The sequence below is a fragment of the Hakea prostrata genome, chromosome 10 (genome assembly GCF_041222555.1).
Source record: "Hakea prostrata isolate BN-2017 chromosome 10, UWA_Hpros_2, whole genome shotgun sequence".
Taxonomy (NCBI): Eukaryota; Viridiplantae; Streptophyta; class Magnoliopsida; order Proteales; family Proteaceae; genus Hakea; species Hakea prostrata.
In genome coordinates this window covers 42,134,345-42,158,524 of record NC_142609.1, presented here as the reverse complement: position 1 = coordinate 42,158,524, position 24,180 = coordinate 42,134,345, and the positions used below count along the sequence as shown (strand labels likewise).

General features: G+C 38.4%; 2 protein-coding genes across 2 annotated transcripts; one reads left to right on the top strand and one right to left on the bottom strand.

Moving 5' to 3' along the window:
- Window positions 1–2,511: 2,511 nt before the first annotated feature.
- LOC149003112 (uncharacterized) lies at window positions 2,512–21,521 on the bottom strand. Its single transcript, XM_089137046.1, has 5 exons — window positions 21,244–21,521; window positions 19,490–19,675; window positions 19,263–19,385; window positions 14,904–15,122; window positions 2,512–3,284 (listed from the first exon to the last, which is right to left on the bottom strand). Exons 2-5 carry the CDS (start codon window positions 19,646–19,648, stop codon window positions 2,886–2,888), a joined length of 900 nt encoding a protein of 299 aa, XP_088993172.1. The 5' UTR covers window positions 19,649–19,675; window positions 21,244–21,521; the 3' UTR covers window positions 2,512–2,885.
- Window positions 21,522–21,677: 156 nt separating this feature from the next.
- Window positions 21,678–24,163, top strand: MEE40 (Pentatricopeptide repeat (PPR) superfamily protein). The gene has a single exon (XM_089136785.1). It carries the CDS (start codon window positions 21,800–21,802, stop codon window positions 24,125–24,127), a length of 2,328 nt encoding a protein of 775 aa, XP_088992911.1. The 5' UTR covers window positions 21,678–21,799; the 3' UTR covers window positions 24,128–24,163.
- The last annotated feature ends 17 nt before the right edge of the window (window positions 24,164–24,180 follow it).

The window sequence follows — 24,180 nt, the reverse complement described above, 5'->3', positions numbered from 1 at the left end:
GTGTTGATCTCCATCCCTCAGCACTGGTGCTGAGTTAAAAGTTAAAATTTTTTCCATGCTTAAAGTTAAGAATGATCATTTGTGTTGATCTCCATCCCTCTCTCTTATTCTATCTAAGCTTCTAGAACCCACTGGACTTGGGTCAAAAGGTTTTAGGGTTTCAAGAAACTATAGCTTCACTCTATTGGTTGCAATGCTAGTTGGTTGATTTATTCATAATGTGCGAAAGCATTAATAGAGGTAGAGGAGGAGGCAGCTTCTCCTTGCTATGGTATTATTAGATTTCAATCATGACCCATTTTGGTGCTTTTGAATATGTTATCCTTTGGTCCCTCACCCCACTAGCAAAACCCTAGAATCATGTTTTCAGAAGGTAGGAACTCTTTTCACTTTTTCATTAATTTGTTAACAGACATACCCTATTCTTTGTCTGTGCTGGAAACCTAAAACCATCATTCTTGTCATTCTTTTCTTTTCTATAACAATTGGCAAAGATGACTACCTCCATGTAACAATATTGGACATCTGTTACGGCAATAAAGCGAGGCGAGACGAGTTGATAGAGAGAAACAAAAATTAAGGTAATGCTAAGCAAGGCTAACAACAAGGAGACACCAGATCACCTTGATCAAAAAAAGGGTCAGGACGATTAGGCGTCACCTAGGTGACGCTTTACAACCATGATTGGACGGGTCACAAGGCAAAAACCCTAATTACTTGAATTATACATAACTAAATTTAAAATTTGCTTGAGTCAAATGGGTTACTTAATTGGGCAAAAAGAGAGAGAGCAGGAGAGAAAATTTGGAAATTGGATAAATCATGTCTTAGTTTGTTATTCAACATACGTCATTCAATTTTTAAAGGGGTGTGTGTCAACTTCTTTGAGGCTGTGTTTGTTTGCTGGAAAAAAGGTGGGGTGGGAAAAAAGGGAAAGAAATTTTTGTAAAAAACACAAAGTTTTCTTACTTTTCCTTTAAATCCTATAAAAGTATAGATTGTTATTTGTTTGGTTGCTTGAGGTGGAAAAGTTAGAAACTTGTCTGGTGATGTGGCAACTTAATTTTTCCACCCCAAACTTTTTTAAAACCTAAAAAATGTGTGAGTTTGTGAAATAGTAAAATCTGAGACTCACAATTAATATTTTTTTTACAAATCTTTTTTATTTTTCTCTCATACCACTACACATGAGGCCCACATATTTTTTTTTCCACCCCATCTTTGCAAACAAAGGCAGACTGAGGGAATTTTACCAATGAGAATTACGAAGAATAAGAATGCATGATCAGAAATATGAATTGGAGATAAATTTATATTTCCCGTAAGATATGAGATATGGTGTAACTTCAATTTAAAAGTATCTTAGTCAACAAAGTTATAATTCTAATAAATTGGCTTTAATGATGAGTATATCGAAAAACAGGAATGGCGTAGACAATTTAGAAGTTCAATAAGTGAAAATGCAATCACATCAACCTCCAATTTTGTATACTTGCCTATGCTGTGATCTCATGATCTGTAAAACATTTTAAACATGTTTTTCTAATAATAATTCTAGTAATCGACACAAGTAAAGAACTTAGTAAAATATATTATACAACATTGCATTAGATCCATCATTTAGATTGTAGTTGTTTACACTAGCACATAGTAATACAATTTTTTGGCCATCATCATAATAATAATAATAAAATTATTTTTTTTTGATATGAAAGCATATAAGGTAGGGGTATAGGTATATATAGTGGTTTGGGCGGTTTGGGATTTTTTTTGTTTGTATATATCATAATTTTATATATATATAAAGTTTTTGATCATAATAACTTTTTTTTTTTTTTTTTTTTTTTTGGGGGGGTGGTTTCATAGGTCCACTAATGACATCCGGAGGAAGGTCAGGGGAAGGTGTTGTAGGAATAGAGGTTCAAACTCAAGATTTTCTTGGAATTACCGTCTTACTGTGTCACCAATGTGTTAGAAGCACATCCACACTCCAATGCATTATAAGGTATGAAAATATCATTTGCTATGATATAATCATGTTCAACCTAAGCACTAAGAATGCTCTTGTATAAAAGATGAGTTAAAACATATATTACGTATGATCCTGATTGGAAAATAGTTAGGGATTTAACAATGAATACTTGCATTATCATCATTATGGGTCAGAAGACAAATCCAAAATTCTTTAAAGAAGTTGAACCACAGGATGGGGATATGAATGGAAAGTTATATTTTGTAATGAGATCAATAGAATAAAAATTTCTTTTGCCAACGTAATTCTCTTATTAATGTTTTAGCTAGGAAAGCGTTATCAATGCAGTGTTAACCTACTTCAATTCCTTGGCTCCAAGAATTTAATGATCCTGTACTAGAAGTTATCCAATACCCGTTGAATGATCCATACTTACCAGAAATATGACTGCTCTGTTTTTAAAGAACAAAAGAACAAACTATTTTAACAAACACTAATAATCCGTTATTCCATTCCCAAAGAACAAAAGAACGTCAAAAACATCTTTTAAGAATATTACCAAACGCGCCCAACATCACAAACTATGACTAAATAATCTTCTAAAATATCCTGCACCAGTATATACATGTTGCATGGAGTCAACAATTTTCTTTTTTGGTTGAACATGGAGTCGACCTTTAACTACATAAGATTTGGGAAGAGGAGTTCAACCCAAGCTTGTTTTGGAAAAATAACTTCAACTTAGCACTGCCAATCAGACAAAACAAGATTGCTTAGAATCGATCCCTCATATCCCCAAGAAAATGATACTGCCAGATTGAGATGGTAAGAGAAGATATATTTCTTGACAATATTTAGAATTTTACAATATCCGTAACATGCTGGTTTTACAGGACACCACACGACATGTTTTTTAACTTCCAACTCTTGCTTTCTTGCGAGCCAAAAAGCGCTCTCTTGCTGCAGTCACTGCATCTTCAGTTTTCTTATGATGGTCCTGCTTTGTTTGGTTGGACAATGGTTCTTCTGCTGCAACATTGTCTTGTGATGAAGAATCAGGCTGGGGCATCACATCCAAAGGTTCTGACTTTTTCTCGGAGACGGTAGGAGTGTCAACTTCATCTTGCTCTGCCTCTTTGTCATTGATTGAAGGTGGCTTAGTCATTGTAAGAGCATCTTTCTCTGAAGTGTGGACTTCAGTGTTTTCTTCTTGCTTCTGTGTCTTGACAGGTTCAGTAGTTTTACCACCACCATAAGCCACATTCTTTGAGAGGTTGAAGTAGAAATCACTCATATCACTCTTCTTTGTTACCTGCAATAGTGGTGCAAAAAAGAGATCAACAATTAGCCTAAGTCCAAATGACTCGATAATTAGACATCGTATAGTGAGAAAGATACTGAAGCCAAAAAAGGGGTGGTTCTTGATGCAACAGTATGCTCCATGTAACCTAGTGGTCATGGGTACAAGTCTCAGGCAACAGCTGCTTTACAAATGGTGATACAGTTGCACAATGTCCCTGGACCCTGTAATGGGGAAAGCCTCCTGATCCAAGTGTGCCCTTTTTTTAGTATTGGAATCACAATAAATTATCTAATGACAAAACATAGTAACTCAGAAGCATGGCCAATTGTAACAAGGCATGTCCCTATAGAAGCAAGAATTACAAGTTTCATAATGCATCGACACACTTTAAAACTCAAATTCAACAAAATTTGCCTGTGGTGGCATCTCATATATGTAGCATTTCCTGTTTCTGGCAAAGCAATTTAACAAAACATAGGCAAACCATGGAGTGGGTATGGAGAGGGTGTATTTAGGATCCCCCCACCCACCCACCCACCCTTTGCTTTTATGGGTTAGTTTGCTTCCCTTTTTTTTTTTTCCTATTTTTGGGTGGGTGGGGGGGGGGATTTGGAATTTTGGAGGTGGGTGGGAGGAGAGGGATTCTTGCCAAATAGGCAGAACGAGCCATGGTTGCAGAGCTCAAGGCAATTACTAAGGGGCCCAAGATTTCTACTAGAACAGGCTGGCATGGTACTATAATTAAAGGTCATTCCAAAATGGCAGTTAGCCGGTCACTGACTCATTGAATGGCAAAGTTGTCACGGAATCTAGGCAATAAGGCATCTGAGGGGGTGAAGAAAACCAAGATGAAACCAAACAAGGTGCCTAGGCATTGCCTAAGCGACACCAGCACGCCTAGAACCACCAAAGGGCCTGGACACAAGGCAACTAGGTTCGATGGTTCTTTGGGACATTCAAACCTCATTGGGAAGGTTCTCTTTGCTCCCAAGCAAAACTTCTCTTGGAGATTGACCAGGCTGATTTGTTTGACAGTACTTTTATTTAGAATCATACCCAACAGAATAGTCCATTAAAGAGGCTTCATGGCTCTGGCCTTTTGCTGCTGTATACTCCCATCCTTTCTTGATGTGGAACCTGGGAAATGGAAACATTGTTGGGTTCACACAAGTGCAAGTGACTCAAAGAAGAGAAACTAGCAACCCTTACAGGAATTTCAGAAAATTTAAGACCCTTCTTTTTTTCCCTTCCAAAAAGTGGGTGGCAAGGGTAGTTCTAGAATTAAACTTGACGATGAAAGGTAGTGCTGGGATAGAATCAGGTTCTGGATCTTAAAATAAGTCAGCCCCTCGTATATAAATTTAGAGAGCATGTCTATGTCTTCTTCTATCTCATGTTAAAACCAAGAACACGATAAAAACCAGCGGTAGAAGACTCAAGAATGTGGGATACAAACCAAGTCCTGGAAGCATCTTGAGGAAGAAGACTCAAGAATGTGGGATAGAAATGATGTTTTGCAGAGAATTATGATAGGATGTGTGAAGTAGAGAGGTTTGTGATTGCATATGTCAATATCACTAACATGTTCATTACCTGATGAAGAAGCCTGAGTGCAATAAATTCCTGCAGTTCATCATCGACCAAGAACTAAACCCCCTCCCCTAGCCCTTACACTCCCCTCTTCAGTCTGCAACCTTCCCAACCCCTCCCTTTAGCTTCAGACCTTAGGAGCCCTAATCCCATCGCAAATACCCTCTCATCCCTCCCCGTTAGTTCTTTGCAAATTCCAGGCCTTCTCTAAGCCCTAGAAGACATCTCCCATCCTCTTCTTCTTCCCCACGTTTACAGTCCTAACCCTAATAGGAAACCCACATCCCCAACCCCAAACCTTCCTTACTTCCCTCTCTAGAGTCACAATAGCCTGTAGAAGCCAGTCCTATCCTCTTTTTCCCTAACCAGCCCCTCTTTTCTGAGTTTGGGAATTTCTGCTCTTCATCTTCTTTGATAAGAAGTTGCAGAAATTTCGAAATTTCTGGAAAATTCTGAAACTTCCCAATTCCCATCCCTTTCTTCTTAGAACAATTCTGAACTACAGAAAACCATCAAACAGCCTTAACAGCCACAGAACCAGCAAGCCCTAGCCTCTTCCCAACCATAGCCGAAACCCTAAGTTTCAAAATTCAATTTTGAAACTTGAAATCTACCAAACTTCAGTTCTGTTTATTCATTCCAGTAGGGTTTTAGACCCCCTAAACCCATCAACTGAAGCCTCCAAAGACCTCAATTAAGTGCTGGAATTTAATTAGAAGATCCTGAAGATAACCCTAAACTTGGGTTTGCATCACCTTGTCCCAACTAAATGGGTTTGGGACACTTAAATAACTCATCAGATATGGACTCAAATAAGAAAACAAAAATAGATATAGGGTCCCACAAAAATACACCTAATGGAACCCTAGGTTGAACTCATGAAAAATAAGCAAAATCACCAAAATACCCCTATACCCGGACAAAATTACTGGGGTGCAGGTAGGGCTGTAGAGTGGTGGTAAACCCCTTGGGCCCTCATTTGGGGGTCCTGGAATTAATTTACACACCAAGTGGGGAGACCTAATCTTTTAATAATGCCTTGACATAACTCTCAAATCTAGGGCCAGTCTTCAAGATCACTTCAATTGGAATCAGCAGTAATTAGGATTCTTAAAAGGGAAAATTTCCCAGATGGTCAGATTTAAAAAAAATATTTACTCAACAAGATATTTTTAATTTTTTTTTATTTAAGTGGATCCTAATTGAAAATAATTACGAAATCCCAAATTTTATGATAATTTTTCCCGCCCAACTAATATTCTACCATGAACTACTACCCAAGCCCTCAAGTCTTTCATTGCAAATGATGAAACTGATGAATGAGAGGGGGACTGAGAGCTACAAAAGAAAAGATGCTGTTGGCCCTAGAATTGCCAAGAGATTGAAGGAATCGGTAAGCACTTCTCACAAGTTTTTATATAAAAGACTTGAGGGTAATTTTGGGTAGTTCATAGTAGAATATTAGTTGGCGGAAAAAATGATCACAATCTTTAGGATTTGGTAATTATTTTCAACAATTGGATCCATTTGAGTAAAAAAAATTAAAAATATATTGTTGAGCAAATCTTTTTTTAAAATCTGACCATCTGGGAAAATTTTCCCTTCTTAAAACTCAGCAGCTAGCGCTTATTAGGGCAACTCACAGGTAAACAGCAGAAAATTAGGGTTGATTATACCTGCAGCTATAGGGAAAGGACTTCTAAATGCAGTTGGGGTTGCTACGCCATAGGAGTGAGTATTAATTAGGTTCAGCCAGGGATTTCTAAGGAGGTATTTGACTATAAACTAATTCTGAATTTATTGTTTTTCAAATTCAGATTTGATTCTAGGGTTTAGGGATTAGGGGGAACAAGGGAGATGAGAAACTAGGGTTTGGGGGTTAGGATTGGGGCTGATGCTGGGATCAAAGGCCAAGGGAAATGGGGTGATGGTAATTCCAAGAGGGGGGGGGGGGATTCAGAGGAGGAAATAGCGAGCTACTGTTTTTAGGGTTTTGGGAAGGGTTTCTAGGTGCTGGAAGCAAGGAGGGAGAAAGGAGTAGTGTTGGTTGAGTTCTACTAGGATTTCAACTCTATTAGAGTTTTTGTTCATGTAATTTTTTATTTTTTATTACCCAAGTAAGGGTATTTATGTAATAATATTCTTTCCACTTTATTATAAATAAAGGACTTGAGATCACATTGATATATTCAAGCCATTCCACCAAAGTCGTGTTTCTCAACATGGCATCAGAGCCTAACTTCGATTAGGGAAGAGAACAAAAAAGAAGAAAAAACAAGAAAAACAAGAAAAAAGAGAGAGTAAAATCTCAATCTTTCTCGCTGACGAAAATCTACCTCCACCATCGCTGCAACTGCTCCATCGCCAAAAACCTCAAGCTGCAATTCCACCACTGTACTACAACCTAACACCATCTTCTTCACCTGCAACTGCTCCCTAGTCCTTTCACCTATTGCAAAAAACTATCGCCCAACACTCGAACCCATCTCGGCCTTCCTCTTCCTCCCGCCTTCTTCTGGTTTTTCTTCTCTTTGAAACGATACTTTAAAACCCATTAAATCCATTGAATCCACATGGATCAAACCAGCCCAACCCTAACCAAACCATCTCTTGTTTTTTTCCTTTCTAACCTACGGTTCCATTAGCCTAAAAAGAAATAAAGAAAAACTTAAAAATATATACTGATGTTCCAAGGGTCTCTTTTGTAAATTTGCATATTCTCAGGGGCTTATTTGTAATTTTGCATATCTCCAAGGGTGAGTCTATAATTTCACATATCTTCAAAGATCTGTTTGTGATTTTCCATAACTCCAAGGGCCTCTTTCGTAAAAAAATGGTGTTACTTACCCTATGAACCTTTTGCCAAGAAACCTAACGATAGCCCATTCAATTATGATTGCTATGAATGTCCCTGGCCAATACTGGAGTGATGCTATACTCACTACCTCTTACCTTATGAATAAGATGCCCAATAGGATAGTTGGTTTTAAATGTCCTAATGAAATTCTCCAGGGAGTCTCTTCTTTTTTTTTTTTTTTTTTAATTTCCCTCAAGGTTTTTGGATGTGTGTGTTATGCCAAAATCACAGCCTACTAGAGTAAGCTGGCTCCCCACACCTATGCTGCATATTTCTGGGGTATTCTGCTACTCAGAAAGGGTAAAAATGTTATTGTCCTCCTTCCAGGAAAACTATTGTATCCATCGATGTAATTTTTAATGAGTCTTGCCCTTGCTATACACTTCTCTAAGGGGAGTCCTAGAGGAGAGGTGTTTTTTTTTTTCAACTCTAGACTTTCCTATCAAACACATATACTCCCACACACTACCACAATACAACTTAGGAGTTTAAGAAGAGTTTTCTTAACTAGGGGGAGACTTTGGCAAGTATACCTAAGGACTCTAATTCTCCCCCTCCATTTTTTGAACCATATGAAGAACTTGGTTAGGGGGAGACCACTTTTTTTAGGCACACTACTGAGGTCTTTCAAAATAAGATTGACCAAAATAAAGAGGTGCAGACTTATCAGATGAAGAATTACAACTGGCAAAAACAGGTGGAGAAAGGTGACACATTACCACTTTAGTCCCTTACTCCAGAATCAGATTCTATTGTTCCCCCCCCCCCCCCATAAGGTATCTTCTTCTGATCTTCCTATTGCTGTTAGAAAAGGAGTTAGATCTTGTACTCAGCTACCTATAGCTAAATATGTTTCTTATGACTCTTTGTCTGACTCTTACCATGCTTTTATATCCTCTCTATCCTCTATTTATGTTCCTAAAAGTTGGCAGGAAGCCTATGTTGATAAGAGATGGAAGGCAGCTATGGTAGAGGAAATGCAGGCAATGAAGAAAAATAATACTCGAGAACTGGTTACACTTCCTCCAGGGAAAAAACCCATGGGTTGCAAAAGGGTGTTTGTGGTTAAACAAAATATGGATAGATCGGTCAGTAGGTTAAAGGCTAGACTAGTTGCAAAGGGGTTACCCAGACCTATGAGGATTGATTATCAAGAGACTTTTGCCCCTATTGTGAAACTAAACAATGTCAGAGTTCTGTTGTCTGTAGTTGTGAACAAAGACTGGAACTTGCACCAACTAGAATGCCTTTTTACATGGGGAGTTGGAGGAAGAAGTCTATATGGAAATTCCACATGGTTTCTCCAATGATAATACTGCAAGGAGAGTTAGTTGGGCGAAAAGGTCAATTTATGGGTTAAAACAATATTCTAAATGTTGGTTTGGATGTCTCCAGAAGGCAGTGACCTCTATTGGGTACAAGCAAAGCAATGCTGATCATATACTATTTGTTAAGAAGTCAAGTACCAATATCATACTTCTCATTGTTTATGTGAATGATATTGTCATCACAGGGAATGATGGTGAGGAAATTCAAAGGTTGAAGGACTTTCTTGGCAGAGAATTTGAGATTAAAGATCTAGGGAAATTATAGTACTTCCTAGGGATTGAAATGGCTTAATCAAATAAGGGTATAATTGTATATACCTATCCCAAATAAAGTATGTCCTAGATTTATTATCAGAAGTGGGAATGTTGGGGTGCAAAGCAGTTGCCACCACTATTGAGGCAAGAACTAAACTTAAGGAAAAAGAGGGAGAACCAGTAGACAAAGGAAGATATCAAAGGCTAGTAGTGAAGCTTATTTACTTGTCTTACACCAGGCTAGACATTGCTTATGCCGTGGGGATAGTGAGTTAGTTCATGCATGATCTATATTTAGCTCATATAAAGATTGTTACCAGAATACTGCAGTATTTGAAGGGAACTCCTGGAAAAGGAATACTTTTACCACCCATTGATAATCTAAGGGTAGAAGCATACACTGATCCAGATTGGGCTAAATCTCCTGACAAGAAGTCAATTTCAGTTTATTGTACCTTTATTGGAGGTAATCTAATTACTTGGAGGAGTAAGAAATAGAATGCGGAAGCTTTATCCAGTACCGAAGCTAAATATAGAGCTATGGCTCGTGGAGTTTGTAAGCTACTATGGTTGAAATGCTAGCTAGGAGATATTAGAGTCCAAGTTCCAAACCCTATGATGCTATATTGTGACAACAAGGCTGCCATTAGTATCGCCAATAATCTTGTGCAACATGATTGAACTAAGCACATTGAAATTGACAAGTCCTTTGTCAAAGGAAAGTTGGAACAAGGGCTCATCTACACGCCTTTTTTGAGGTTTGGAGACCAAATGGCAAATATTTTCACTAAATGTTTGAAGGAAGGAGATTTCCTTCCTATTGTAGGCAAGTTGCGCATGACTACTATCTATACCCAACTTGAGGGGGAGTGTTGGTTGAGTTCTACTAGAAGTTTAACTCTATTAGAGTTTTTGTTCATGTAATTTTCTATTTCTTGTTACCCAAGTAAAGGTATTTATGTAATAGTGTTCATTCCACTTTATTATAAATAGAGGGCTTGAGATAACATTGATCTATTCAAGCCATTCTACCAAAATTGTGTTTCTCAACAAGGAGAAAGGAGAAGGAATAGGAGATAGGGCAGGGGTGGGTTGATAGCTTACTTGATTATCAGGGTTTCCTCTAACTCGAAAACCTACTAGGACTCAACAAATAGAGAGTCCTAATTGAACTAAGTTAACAATTAAACTGATTCCTACTTAGACAAGGAATCTAGCATAACTTGCCAAACAAGGATTCAAATAACAAAATAAAAGTAGACATGGGCTCCCAAAATTATTCTACATTTAACTAGACCCATTAGGACTCCAAATAAGGGGGCAAAATGACCTTGTCCTTGGCCACAGTTCGGCCTTCATGGAGGTGCCGCAGGAAAGGGGCTGCTGCCCTAGGCTTTCTTTCGGCCTCTCTTCGAATGTTCGTGGCTGGTTACATCATACTTTAATGTGCTATGTTCAGTGCCTTCAATTCTGCTTTTGAATTTTAGATTGACACATTGTTGAACTCCGCAAGGTTTAGATTGAAGATGAGAGCAGTGAGTGCCTTAAGAGTCAAAAGGCAGGAACCTTCCTCTCATTGTTTGTCCACTTGTACTTTGGCTTTGGCATGATTATTCCTCCAATGTTGTCAGTGGGTACTTCATTCCCAAATTGGAGGATATCCCAGCAGCTGCAGTAAAGGTACTTTCAAGCAACACCTCATCGATGTCTTCCAATAGTTGAAGGTTTGCCTGTTGAAAGCTTAAGGACAGGTGGTAGAAAAACGATCAGTCTGACCAAAACCAAATTTTCTAAGAAATCTCACTCTTCAGATTCATTTGATCCTTTAGAAGAAAGCTAGGTTCTCATACCAATTGTTATTATCGGAAAGCTACCTAAAAGGTAGAAAATTGGGATCCTAATACTGAACAACTCTTTTCTTTAGAATAAATGCACAGCTAGCAAGTTTTGAACAAACATACACCCATGAGCAGAAAGAATAAGGATGATACAAAAGAGAGAAATACTTTAGGGTGAGTTAATCCAATTTTCCTCATGTTCACTAGCAACGCTACCAATTGCTTTCCTAGGTTGCTGTTAAAGTTAAACCCAATATGCCTAGCCTATGTCATAGTACAACCCCATCAACAGGTAGATAGTTCCACTTCCACCACTGGAGAGATGTCCATAGGACCATGAAAATGCCTGGCCAGAGGTGGGTTGGATCTCTGAGTCAGAGTATATGTGGAACAAGTGGTAGGTGTTTGGGCTCTTAAAGAGATCCCAGCATGGCAGCATGATCCTCAAACACATATCCATAGACTTTTGCCTCCCTGACATGTTCCACGTCCCTCAGTCTGACAAACCCCGTGATCCTTCACAGAACTTCACTAGACTATGCTTACACCATTTCCTAAGTTTCTTTGTTCTAAATAGAAATAGAACCTTTTGGTTCCATGTTGATCTACATTATTCAGAACTTGGCATTAATCTCTGCTTTTGTGCCATCCACCAGAACAATATCATCAGCAGAAGGAATAAACCAAGAAACCCCATCTCAAATTTAGTTAAAGCACCCTCCAATAAATGTATAAAAAAGAAAAGAAAAGAAAAAGAGAGAGAGAGATAATAATAATAAAGAAAAAAAAAGAGAGAGAGAGATAATAATAATAAGAGCCTAAAGCTGATCCTTGATGTAAACCAAATGTAAATGGGAATTCATCTCCTTGACCCCCCACAGTTCTTGCACTCATTATTGTACCATCATACATACTTTAAATCATGTCCAGTTGTCCACATATTATATTAGTATTTGTTAAGGTGAAAGCCAAGAAATCACAAATTAAAACAGAAACAAAATGAGAGGAACATGAAGAATTAATGCGGTTCACACACCAATGTTGTGTGTTCTTTCCACGAGCAAAGAAAAAGAACTTTCCACCATGTAGAAGAAGAACATAATGGAGATCTCTCAACCAATCGTCAGAATGACGTTACAAGAACTCTCACCCAAAACCCTAAAGAGAAAATCCCGAATCTCACATTGGCCTCATAGGCGAACACAAGGTACATATATAGACTTTAATCGTGTAAACGGGTTGATCCATCAGGTCAGGTAGCCCACCAAAGTATGTTAGTGCAAGTCCATCTTTTGGAGTCGTGTGCCAGAATTTGGGTCATAACATAACATATCTCCACCTGGACCTGAATTCTCCCACAAAACTGCATAATCTTCATATTCTCCAATAGCCCCTTCATGGGCTAAGCTCTAATGCAACCAACACCAATCTGGTTCAAGCAATGCTCGAACTTAGCAATACATAAAGGCTTTGTCAACATATCAGCTAGGTTGTCTTCAATACCAATCTTCAACAGCTGGATATTGACTTCAGCAACTACCTCTCTAACATAGTGATACTGAACAACAATATGTTTAGCCATCTCATGATACACATGATCTTTAGTGAAATGAATAGCACTCTGGCTATCACAATTGACAACAGCCACCCCCTGAACCATACAAAATTCTCTAATGAGTCTAATCAAACTTCTAAGCCAAATAGCTTCTTTAACTACTTCAATCACTGCTATATAGCTTCTGTAAGAGATGATGCAACTATAGCCTATAAAGTAGCCTTTCAACTGATTGCACAACCTCCCAAGGTAAACACATCTCTAGTGAGTGACCTTCTTTGGTCAAGATCACCTGCATAATCTGAATCAACATAACTTGTTAATCTGACACCATTCCTCCTAAACTCCAAACAAACACCAAGGTCTCCTTCAAATACCTAGGTATCAATTTCACTGCCTCCTGGTGAATTTTACTTGGACATGAGCTTTGTTATACTATGACCCTAATTCTTGTATCCAACTTCAAAGATGGACGCGCACTAACATATTTTGGTGCCCAACCTAAATGACATTTGTGATGGAAGCAGAGGGGCTTGACTCCTCGGAGCCCACCACTAATCTCGGTTTATGGTGGATGCGGAGGCATAGCCCTTATGGTACGGTACAACCCAACCCGATGGATTGCCGACCATTTCAAGGCTTTTACCCGATTAAAATCTATAGTATGTACCTTATGTTCTCTTATGAGGTCATTGTGAAATTTGGGATTTTTGCCTAATGGCTTTGGGTGAGAGTTCTTGTAACGCTGTTTTAGCGATTGGTTGAGAGATCTCCATTCTATTATTCTTCTACAAAGAGGAAAGTTCTTCTTCTTCACTCATGGACATAGCACACTGCATTTGTGTGTGAACCACGTTAAATCTCTACGTTCTTTTGTTTTCTTTCTATTTCAATTCGTGATTTCTTGGTGTTTGTCTCAACAATATTCACTAAATAATAACCATGTATGATTAACGACTTCAAAAACATAATAATCAAATTGAAATGCAAATATTAATAGTTGTCTATAAATAGGAAGGAAATAAAGAGGGAGAAAAACTTATTTGCTTTGTAGAACTTGAACTTCTAGTTCTACTAAAACACCTAATCTCTAACCTTTTTTTTTTGGTGAACCCAATCTCTAACTAATAAACTAAAATTTTGAAACTGAAATTAGCTTAAGTTATAAAACCTAGTAAAGCCCCTTTCAGTCTATCAAAGCTACACATAGAGGTGGTCTGAAGGTACCACAAAATCCTTGAATGTAGCCCTTAGGTAGCTTCCACATAGCTCTTGATTGATCATATGGCAGTGGTGATTCCTAAAGATCCTATGACTTCACCCTTACTCCATCGTGGAAGGTGTTAAGATTAAAGCTATAAGCCCATGTAACATCTAAGGGATATAATGGTTGTCGTGAATAGAATTTTAGGAGAGGATATTGTTATTGACATTGGTGGATATTTGTAGAGAGAATCAAGTTTTATTAAGAAGGAAGAAAGGAGGCATCATGGAAAGACTTGAGAAGTGGTGAGCCATCTTCTGCATTGGCTCCTTGCGCTTCTCACAAGAGGAACCACTATTATCCATAGTGAGATTGGTAAAAGATGCATGTATCAATGAAATTAGTTTAACTAAAATTTCCAATGTGTGTGGCGAGAAGAAAAATAAGGGGGTATTGATGGGGGTGATTACAGGGCTGCAGCATGAGTGTGGTGTGGGAACAGTTTATGGAGGAGGAAAATGAAGAAAATTCTTAAAGGGTTAATGGAAAGAATAAAAAGACAAAAATGATAAAGAGTCATGGAAACTAACAGATGATGAGTTAAAAGAAGGGCAATTCTGCCATTTGCAAATAACAGCAGGGAAGAAGAGGTAATAGTTAACATTTCTACGAGAATCAGAGATAAAACTTCTGGCAAGGAAGTTTCAGTCAATAGAATTAAAGTTCAGGGAAGCGATAGAAAATTTCCCTACATATTATCATTAATGCATTCATAGGTAGTACCTTCGTCATCAAGCACCTCCAACCCCTTGGGTTGGTTGCCTAGCCAGCTTCACAACCATGCACACGCATCAACAGATCCACAAAATTACATTTGGTACACATTGATTACTGTCCATTCAATAAGCCAATTTACATGTCTACAACAGAGTACCTTACCCTGTTCAATAGAGTTCAACATAAAGAGATCAAACAAGGATGGAAAGGCAAAAAACACTTACATCATCCTTTTCTTCTCGAAGTTCACGCAACCGTTCTTCCTCCATCCATTTTGCCTGTTCTGCAAGTTTCTTTTTATAAGCACTTGTGACAAACTTATCTTTGCCTGCAAAAAGGTGGTCCTCTTTGCTTCGTTCCTTCACAAGCTTTTTCTCATATACTATCTCATGTATCCGTTCTCGTTCTTTAGCTTTCTCCATTAGCGCATGAATATATTTTGGCTGTGACAGAAAGGGGACAACTGTATGAGGACAGATAACTGCAAGCTCTATTTAAACATGAGCCTTGCTGCTCACTCTTCCTTACCACATAAACAGCACTTATCGCTAAACTAAAAACAATATATTTTAAATTTGCATGCAATAATTTTCTCTCTCATTTCCTAGAGATTAAAAAGGAACTCATAGTAAGAATGTTCACATAATGGCAAAGGCATTTTACATGATCTTCTTTTGTAACATATGTTGATGAAATATTAAATTCACAATTGACTAAATCAAAATTCAACAAATTATCCTCAACTTGGGTTGCATCCTTAGATAATATTACAATAAATTTTTTTTTTTCCGTTTTCCGATTAAACAGAAAAAATAAAGAAACTGTACGTAGTTGATCACATAGGCAGGCTTTTACTTGGGGCTCTACACCTCAGAGCATCCATAGAAAGCAAAAAGAATAAAAAAAAAAAAAAAACAGAAAAGAATAAATAGTCAGAGACCTCCCTGAATGGGCAAAAAGTCCAGTTTCAAGGTGGGAGATGTCTTAGAAAGCTTTATCAACAAATCCAAAAGGTAGTAACGCTAGGGGCCATCAGGTTTACAGTAAAGGGTAAGTAGATTAGGGTACAAATTTTCAACCAATGTAACACAAGAACCTCAAAAGTATTAAAGTAGGAAAGAATGGCATTCATATACATCAGAATGATCCTCTATTGACAATCTAAAGGCAAAAGATACAATAATACCAGCTGTGAACGAGTACTCATTCAGCTAAGCCCAAGTACTTCGAAGGAAGGACTATTTGGATGGTTATCAGATAAGTGAGTAAGCTTTCTATCTAGTTGTCCTCAATTCATTTAGTATATTCAAAGTAGAAATTATATACTGCACGAAGTCACCAATTTACAGAAAGTCAGAAAAGCACAATTTTGACTTTTAGGGGAAAAGTTTATATTTTCTCAGAGGAATCAGTACAGAAGCTCAAGGAGAATATTTCTTTTGCAAGGTGATCCCTACAAAATGCTTCTTAAACCTGAAATGGATTGGATGTACTTCAGATCTTTTTCAGGCCTGAGAGCTGGAATAGAGCAAACCAATGAGGTTTTGACCCAATTCAATCTGATAAAGAGCTAACTGAACAGTAAAAAATCTAAATATTTAGTGATGCCTTAAATCTGATACAACCGGCATCAAGAATCCGCCTGCAAAATATATGTCAGCATAAAAAATATCACACTTGAATTTCATCCTTCTTGGGGAAGGGGGGGCGACAGTAGTAAAATGTGAAGATTCAGTTTGGGGCCAAATTTCGGAGCTGGTGGGTTTCTTTATATGAAGTAAATCCTTGGAAGTTTCTGGTTTTAGTAGTCTTTTGGGAAAGTAAGGGTTTGGATCTAAATAAGAAAATTCTGTGATACTAGCTCACAAACTTTCATGTTCTTCTTTTCATTTTCCAGTTTGTTCCTTCGTTCTACAAATTTGTATCATTTTCTCTTCTATCCAGGTTTTCCTTTTGTTTTTTAAAATTCTCTTTACCACTAACTAAAATTAGTATTTTAGCTGTTGAGATATTGATCACAAGTAACATCTGGTTCTGTTGGAATTCTCTGTAAGGTCCAAATAAATCAACTAAAACAGCAACGATCATGGTTGTCACTGTGTTTAGACGACCCAAGGCATTGGAGGGACCTGGATACGAAGCAACGCCTTGACAACATTTAATCAGGCGACCCCTAGCTCCACTATGTCCATCTGACCTGGATTTATCTAGTTTCAGAATTTTCCAAGGATATCCGGTCGTTTTCTGTTGTCTGATTCTTAACAATTCCATAGGTGTACACACATCTTGGTTCAGTTATTTAGTTTCTGCCTTAGTTCAAGCATCCCACATTTGCATTAAACTTAATTGAATCTGGGGAAGTGGGTTGCCACACTACTGGTTAGGATCAAGAAGAGTCGTCGCTCTGTGCAGTCGTAAAAGCTACTGGTTAGGATCAAGAAGAGTCGTCGCTCTGTGCAATCGTAAAAGCTACTGGTTAGGATCAAGAAGAGTCATTGCTCTGTGCAATCGTAAAAGCCGAATGTACCGGCAAAAAGATGCTCATTTATTATGAAGTGTAGCATGTTACAGCCCCTATTTGAATTAAAGCAGTAGTTGTCCAATTCACATCAAACCTGTTGACAAATGCTATGTTGGACTAGGGCATAGTTGTCATTGTTGGCAACAGTACATTGGTGTAAATATTTCAGAGGTGTTTTGCAGTGTTTGGGAAGCCAAAGGTGATGTAGCCTCAGTAGGATTAAGGGCCAATGTCAAGATCTTCAAACCAGAACCAACACTCTTACGGATTTTGGGTGTTTAAGAGGGAGAAGGATTTTGGTTCTTAGATGGGGCAACAAAATTAATAATAGTGATAAGGGGTGGAATAGGGGATCTGATCCAAATTAGTATCAGTTCGGATGGCTGGTTGTGATCCCCAACTTTTAGGGTAGTTTAGAAGATTAGGAAGTCAAAGTCGGTGGGGGTAATTAGCAGCTTTTGAGGCTGGGGTTTGGATAGATGAAAGGTACTGTAGTGGGTGGGTGATTATCTTAAAATAGGATTAAATTCCAACGGACACAATGTATGCCAACTGAAGTTGCAGGATTTAGATTGTCAAAGGAAGGCACTGTAAGGTGGATTTAATAGGCTTGTTCATGGGAGAATTCCTTGTGGGACATACCTATGAAACTAATGGAAAATAAGGCTGGGAAACTTTATGATTTGAATGGGATAGGTATAAACAGCAAACCAAAAGGAAAAGGAAGGGAAGAAAGAAGAGAAGGCAGGATCCTTCAATTAAATCTGCAACTGTAATTTTATGGTTGCAAAACTGGTTGGAGTAAAAGATGTTTCCACAGTCAAACCGGCCTTGGATATTACTCACCAATCCCAACTTCAGCAGACAGGATATGACTTACCAAAGAGCTTAGACTTGGATGATACCAACTTCAGTCTGGATATGACACAACCAAGCTAGTTCCCACAATGGAGAAAAAAGCAGCAGCCAAACAACTCTTGCTATCAGCAAAGATTAAGTAAAGAAATCTATGATACTCACTCCATCAATGGAGCATAATAAGGGGGCTCCGTCAGCAAATCACAAACCAACTCTACTAGAAATAGGAATAACTGACTCCTATCTTCAAGCTAAATATAAATGACTTTGACCAACTCCTGGCTAACTTAGGACTGATTTGTCTATATTTTAGACTTGTACAACTGAATCGAAATAGAACAAGAACTCCAGCTATTTGCATGGAGCATCAATGGTCGTAGATACATAACAACGATAACAAATTTGCCTTTTGCTGCTGGATATAGTACGGAAGGTAAGAGTAAATGTCAGAAACGCAAAGGATGCTCATTTAATTGTCAAATATATCAGAAATGTCCAAGTGACTGACTTAAAAAAATAAGGGGAGATGTTCTGAGATTTCTCTCCTGCAGTTTCCTGAGTTTACTCTCTTAAGAGTGCTGCTTTGATGTTTCAAGTCCAAACTGAACGTGTGTCGGGGTTTCAGTCCATGTCCTGGACCCTTGGCGTTTAAAACCAAGGTGGATATAAGGATTTGGTGTCCAAAGTCCAGATCACTTGCTGTGGCTGAGGATTCAGCCTACAGTTCCATGAATCCAACTCCTCCATTGAAGAGCTAAATCTCCAGCTAGGCTAGCTGCAGATCAGACCTTCCTCACCCCCTTTTCCATCATTTTCTTGAATTTTCAGAACCCTGAGAAACCCATTAATCAACCCCCTAACCACCCCCCAAATAAAAATCTACAATAAAGTAAAAGCCCTAAAACTAGCAATTATTGAATTTGAGTCCTTGCAACCCTTGAAAAAATTCAAGAACTTGAATATCTCTGAAAGACTTTACAAATCTACAACAACACCTACACGTACCCCACTAGATTCAATCCAAGTTACCATCCATTGTTAAAAGCCAAGATTCCCCATCTAAAAAATCTTGCCCCATAAGCAATTATGTCCCTAGCAATTGGTATGAGCCCTACTTTCACACACCACTTTTGATCCTTCACTATCACAAACCAACCATCCAAGACACCGTTGGAATCTCACCATGTTTCATCTATAATCTTACCTTCCTCTCTTGGCGATCCTGTACAACAGGTCGGGCAATTTTCTCTTTCATTGCATCATATGAGCCATCATAGTCAAAGATTAAGGGATCCTCCTCCAAGGCTTTCTTGTGCTGCTCCTCAACCTTCAAAATTGAATACACAATAGATAAATGAACAAGATATTAAACAAGGAGAAAAGTGGGTAGAGAGAGTGAAGAAAAATAACAATAATAGAAGGCTTACTCACATCCTTAAGTGACTTGTTTTTGGTAGCCTGCCGAGCAATCTCCTTTTCCACATCATCTTCATCATCATCAAAAAATCCAGGTGGGGGGATGGAAGGTCTTGTCGGCTGCTTCTTCTGCTGTGATGGCGGAGCTCTAAGCTGCAAACCATACTTCTTCATTTTATTTTCTTCTTTAAATTGTGGCAGCTGAGAATTGGAAGACAATGAAAATGAAAACTTGGTAACATAACTGTGAAAAGTAAGTGTATGAACTAAAAGACTTGGCTTAAAGCAGATTGTGTAAAAAATAAATGAAGTTTTAAATGGAATCAAAGGCGATAGCTATAGGTATAACAGCAGAGGTGCTCAATAACATTCAATAAATAATTAAAGCAGAGGCAAAAACCTATGAAAGCTAGTACATATGTGCAATAAATAACATGGATAATTATAGATATAACAATCAGATGAGGTTAACAGTTTTTTTAAGTCGGCTACCTCCTGGGCTCCCAATAGGCCAAGATCCCTACTCTCTGTTTTTCATATTTTAATTTCAGTGCATCTGTGGACATTACAAGTAACAACTGTCAAAAATATCAAATTAAGCTCAAGTTGTACTGTTTTCCTTTTTCACAATTACAAAACCAATAGTTCTACACATTTTTATATGTAGATTACATATGCAATTAAACACATAAGCACAGATCCAAATCAGGTAACACGAGACCAAACCAAAGAAGCCCTAAACAAAAGAGAGTTGTACAAAAACCAGACATACTCACAAAAGATCAAAGACAAATTTTCGATAGATCTCAAAGCTTACAAGATCAGCTTCAAGAGATAGGTGAATCAAACCTTGTTGGACTTGCCAGAATATAGTTTAACTGTAGGAAGAAGAAACACTTTTTTCATGTTTCAATCCAAGAAAAACTTATAAAGGGGTCTGATAAACCATGGATTACGCTAAACTTGACAGGTTGACCCAACTTCTTCTTTTTTTTTTTTTTTTTTTTTTTTTCTTTCTTTTCTTTTTTTTTTTTTTTTTTTTTTGGTCATTTATGCAAACTTTTATGCATTAAAAAAATGAGAAATTATGTTCTATTTTCCAATACTAGATAATTTATCACAATTCACAGATAAAGAGGAGTAGAGACAAAGAGTATACAAGCATAAGATATAGGGCAAATTAACACTCAAATTAGAGTAACTCTCGTTTCAACAAAAATAATAAAAGTAGCTCTCCCTAAATGAATGAAGGAAGCCATAATAGCTTAGAAATGAAGGAAGCAATAGACAAGAGAGGCGACGAAGCAAAAGTAGCTGGACGGATGAAGAGAGCATCACAATCACTAGAGGGATGAAGGATCAACTAGATATTAAGCAAGTTCTACAGGATATGGACTGATTAAGTTCTTAAGGATCGAAAATTTCTTCAATTTGCAAAACACAATCATCAGACGTATATACCTCAAAGGAGTAAAAAACATATTGCACTCACAAGAACAACTTGACAAATATTTGTATCACACATGGAATAAAACTATAAAAGAATAAACAGGGGGAGAACAAGAGTAGGAATGACTATCAAACTGATCAGTGTCGGAGAAAATTTTCAAATATTCTTAAGCTGAAGAAGTTAAACAGAAATAATACTGAATTCATGCCCAAAACTAATACAATTTGCCTAGAACGGGAACTTTTGTTACAAAAAAATAATAAGAATACCATAAATATAGAAGAATCAAAAGGCGAAAAACTATTCTTATTTCACTCACCTTGACAGTCTGCTTTTCGCAATCGGACGAAGAGATGAATGCTAACAAGGCGATTTACTGGGTCACCAGGGGTGGAGTAGATGAAGAACAGATATTCTTTTAGCAAGAACAGGGGCTAGGGTTGAAGGTTCGACTTTCAAACGAACTGGGTCACCGGAGATGGAGAAGATGAATAAGAGGAACCTTACGCAACGCAAGCCAATCCGCTAGGGTTTGAAGCAAAGTTGGTTCGATTTTATTTTATTTTTGTTCGGTTTCGATCTTCACATGTTGTGTGTTTGAACCAAACCGATTAAGATCTAATCTAATAGCTCTGGAAATAAAGATCACGTTCCAAGAACAACTCCTAGCCCTACAGATGGAATCTATTATGTGGGCCCCACGTGTAGTGGATATCCTAACGTAGAAGGACTAGAAATTCTCTACGCTCTGGGCCTTAGGTTCTCGTCTTCCTCCCACCGTCTCTGAAGAATCTCCGTTTCCATCAGCAGTTCACGTTGCTGAAGCTTTTCGTCGAACACCTACATGTTCGTTGAGGAAAAATTTTCTATTTCCAATGACATTGATGTTCTCCTCGTCTCTAAAATCATGGGTTCTTCCGCAAAAGCCACAATACCCACTTATCCCTACTGGTTTGCACAACTCCACCAATTTCATCCCATTTGCTTCCCTCCAACATCATGAAGGGCTTACTACTCCTCCATCGTCTAAGTCTAATTCACTCTCTACCTTGTCTTCTTCTGCGACGCATCAGCTTCCTCCAAATTTCACTCCGAAAGACCTCCTTGGTATTCTCCGCCGCCAGAAAGATGCGGGTTCAGCATTTGAAGTGTTTGAGTGGGCGGCACAGCAGCCAAATTTCGTACCCAGTTCATCAGTCTACGAGGAGATGCTTCGGCTGCTCGGAAAATTCGGTTCTTTTGAATTGATGGAGCAGCTTCTTCTGGAAATGAAGCTTTCTGGCTGTGAGATTAACCGAGGTACGTTTGAGATCTTTATTGAAAGTTATGCCAGATTCGGTTTATTTGATGAAGCTGTGGGTGTGCTTACAGTGATGGAAGAAGAATTCGGATTGGAACCGGATTTGTTCGTTTATAATTTCTTATTGAATGTTCTCGTTGACGGAAACAAATTAAAATTGGTAGAGAATGTCCATTCGAATATGAACAGCAGGGGAATTAGTCCAGATGTTTCAACCTTCAATATCTTGATCAAGGCTTTGTGCAGAGCCCATCAAATTAGACCTGCCATTTCTATGATGGAGGATATGTCCAGCTATGGTTTGGTTCCAGACGAGATGACCTACACTACTCTTATGCAAGGATATATCGAAGAAGGGAATGTGGAAGGAGCCTTGAAAATTAAGGAACGAATGGGGGAAGCGGGGTGCATGTTAACCAATGTTTCTGTTAATGTTTTGATTAATGGGTTCTGCAAAGAGGGAAGAGTAGAAGAGGCTCTCACCCTCTTACAAGAAATGGCCCTTGAGGGATTCCATCCTGATAAATTCACCTTTAACGCTTTGGTAAATGGTCTGTGCAGAACTGGACATGTTGAGCAGGCTTTAGAGATCTTGGATGTGATGCTTCAGGAAGGGTTTGATCCTGATATCTTCACTTACAACACATTAATATCTGGACTTTGTAAATCTGGTGAGCTCGAGGAAGCCATGGAGGTTCTCAATCAAATGGTATCTAGGGGTTGTTTTCCAAACACGGTTACCTACAACACTCTAATCAGCACCATGTGTAAGGAAAACCGTGTGGGAGAAGCTACTGAACTTGCTCGTGACCTTTCAATGAAGGGGCTGTTACCTGATGTTTGTACATTTAACTCTTTGATACATGGTCTCTGCATGTCTGGTGACCACAGGATCGCGGTGGAACTATTCCAAGAGATGAAGAGTAAGGGTTGCCCACCAGATGAGTTTACGTACAATACTTTGATTGATAATCTTTGTTCTAAAGGGAGACTGGAGGAAGCATTGGGACTGTTGAAAGAAATGGAGACAAGGGGCTGTGCACGAAATGTGGTAACATACAATACTCTGATAGATGGCTTCTGCAAGAATCAGAGAATTGAAGAGGCAGAGGAAATCTTTGATGAGATGGAACTGCAAGGAGTTTCAAGGAACCTGGTAACTTATAACACCCTTATTGATGGTCTTTGTAAAAACCACAAGGTGGATGAAGCTTCACAACTTATGGACCAGATGCTGATGGAAGGATTGAAACCAGACAAATTCTCCTATAATTCCTTGCTTTCAAACTTTTGCAAGAGAGGAGATATAAAAAAGGCAGCAGAGATCGTCCAGATCATGACTTCAAATGGGTGTGAGCCAGATGCAGTTACCTATGGAACCCTCATTGGTGGGCTGTGCAAGGCAGGTAGAGTTGAGGTAGCCAGTAAGCTTCTCAGGTCTTTACAAATGAAAGGAATGGTTCCTGCTCCTCAAGCTTATAACCCTGTAATTCAAGCACTATTTAAACGGCAGAGGGCAAAAGAAGCCATGAGACTTTATAGAGAAATGGTTGAGAAGGGTGAACGTCCAGATGCTGTTACTTACAAGATTGTTTTCCGTGGTCTCTGTTCTGGAGGTGGACCTATTGGAGAAGCTGTTGATTTTCTGGTTGAGATGACAGATAAGGGGTTTTTGCCTGAGTCCTCTGCATTCTCCATGCTTGCTGAAGGTCTTTGTGCTTTAGGCATGGAGGACAAACTAATTAGGCTTGTTGATTTGGTCATGATGAAAGCAAACTTCTCAGAAAATGAAGTTTCCATGATAATAGGTTTCCTTAAGATCCGAAAATTTGATGATGGCCTAGCCACCTTTGGCCGTATATTAAATAGTAGGACCAGGAGACCCAGAAAAGTTTACAGGTGAAGCTGCTAAGGAAAATGTGTGAAAGCCCCCCCCCCTCTAATTTGTCTGCTTAT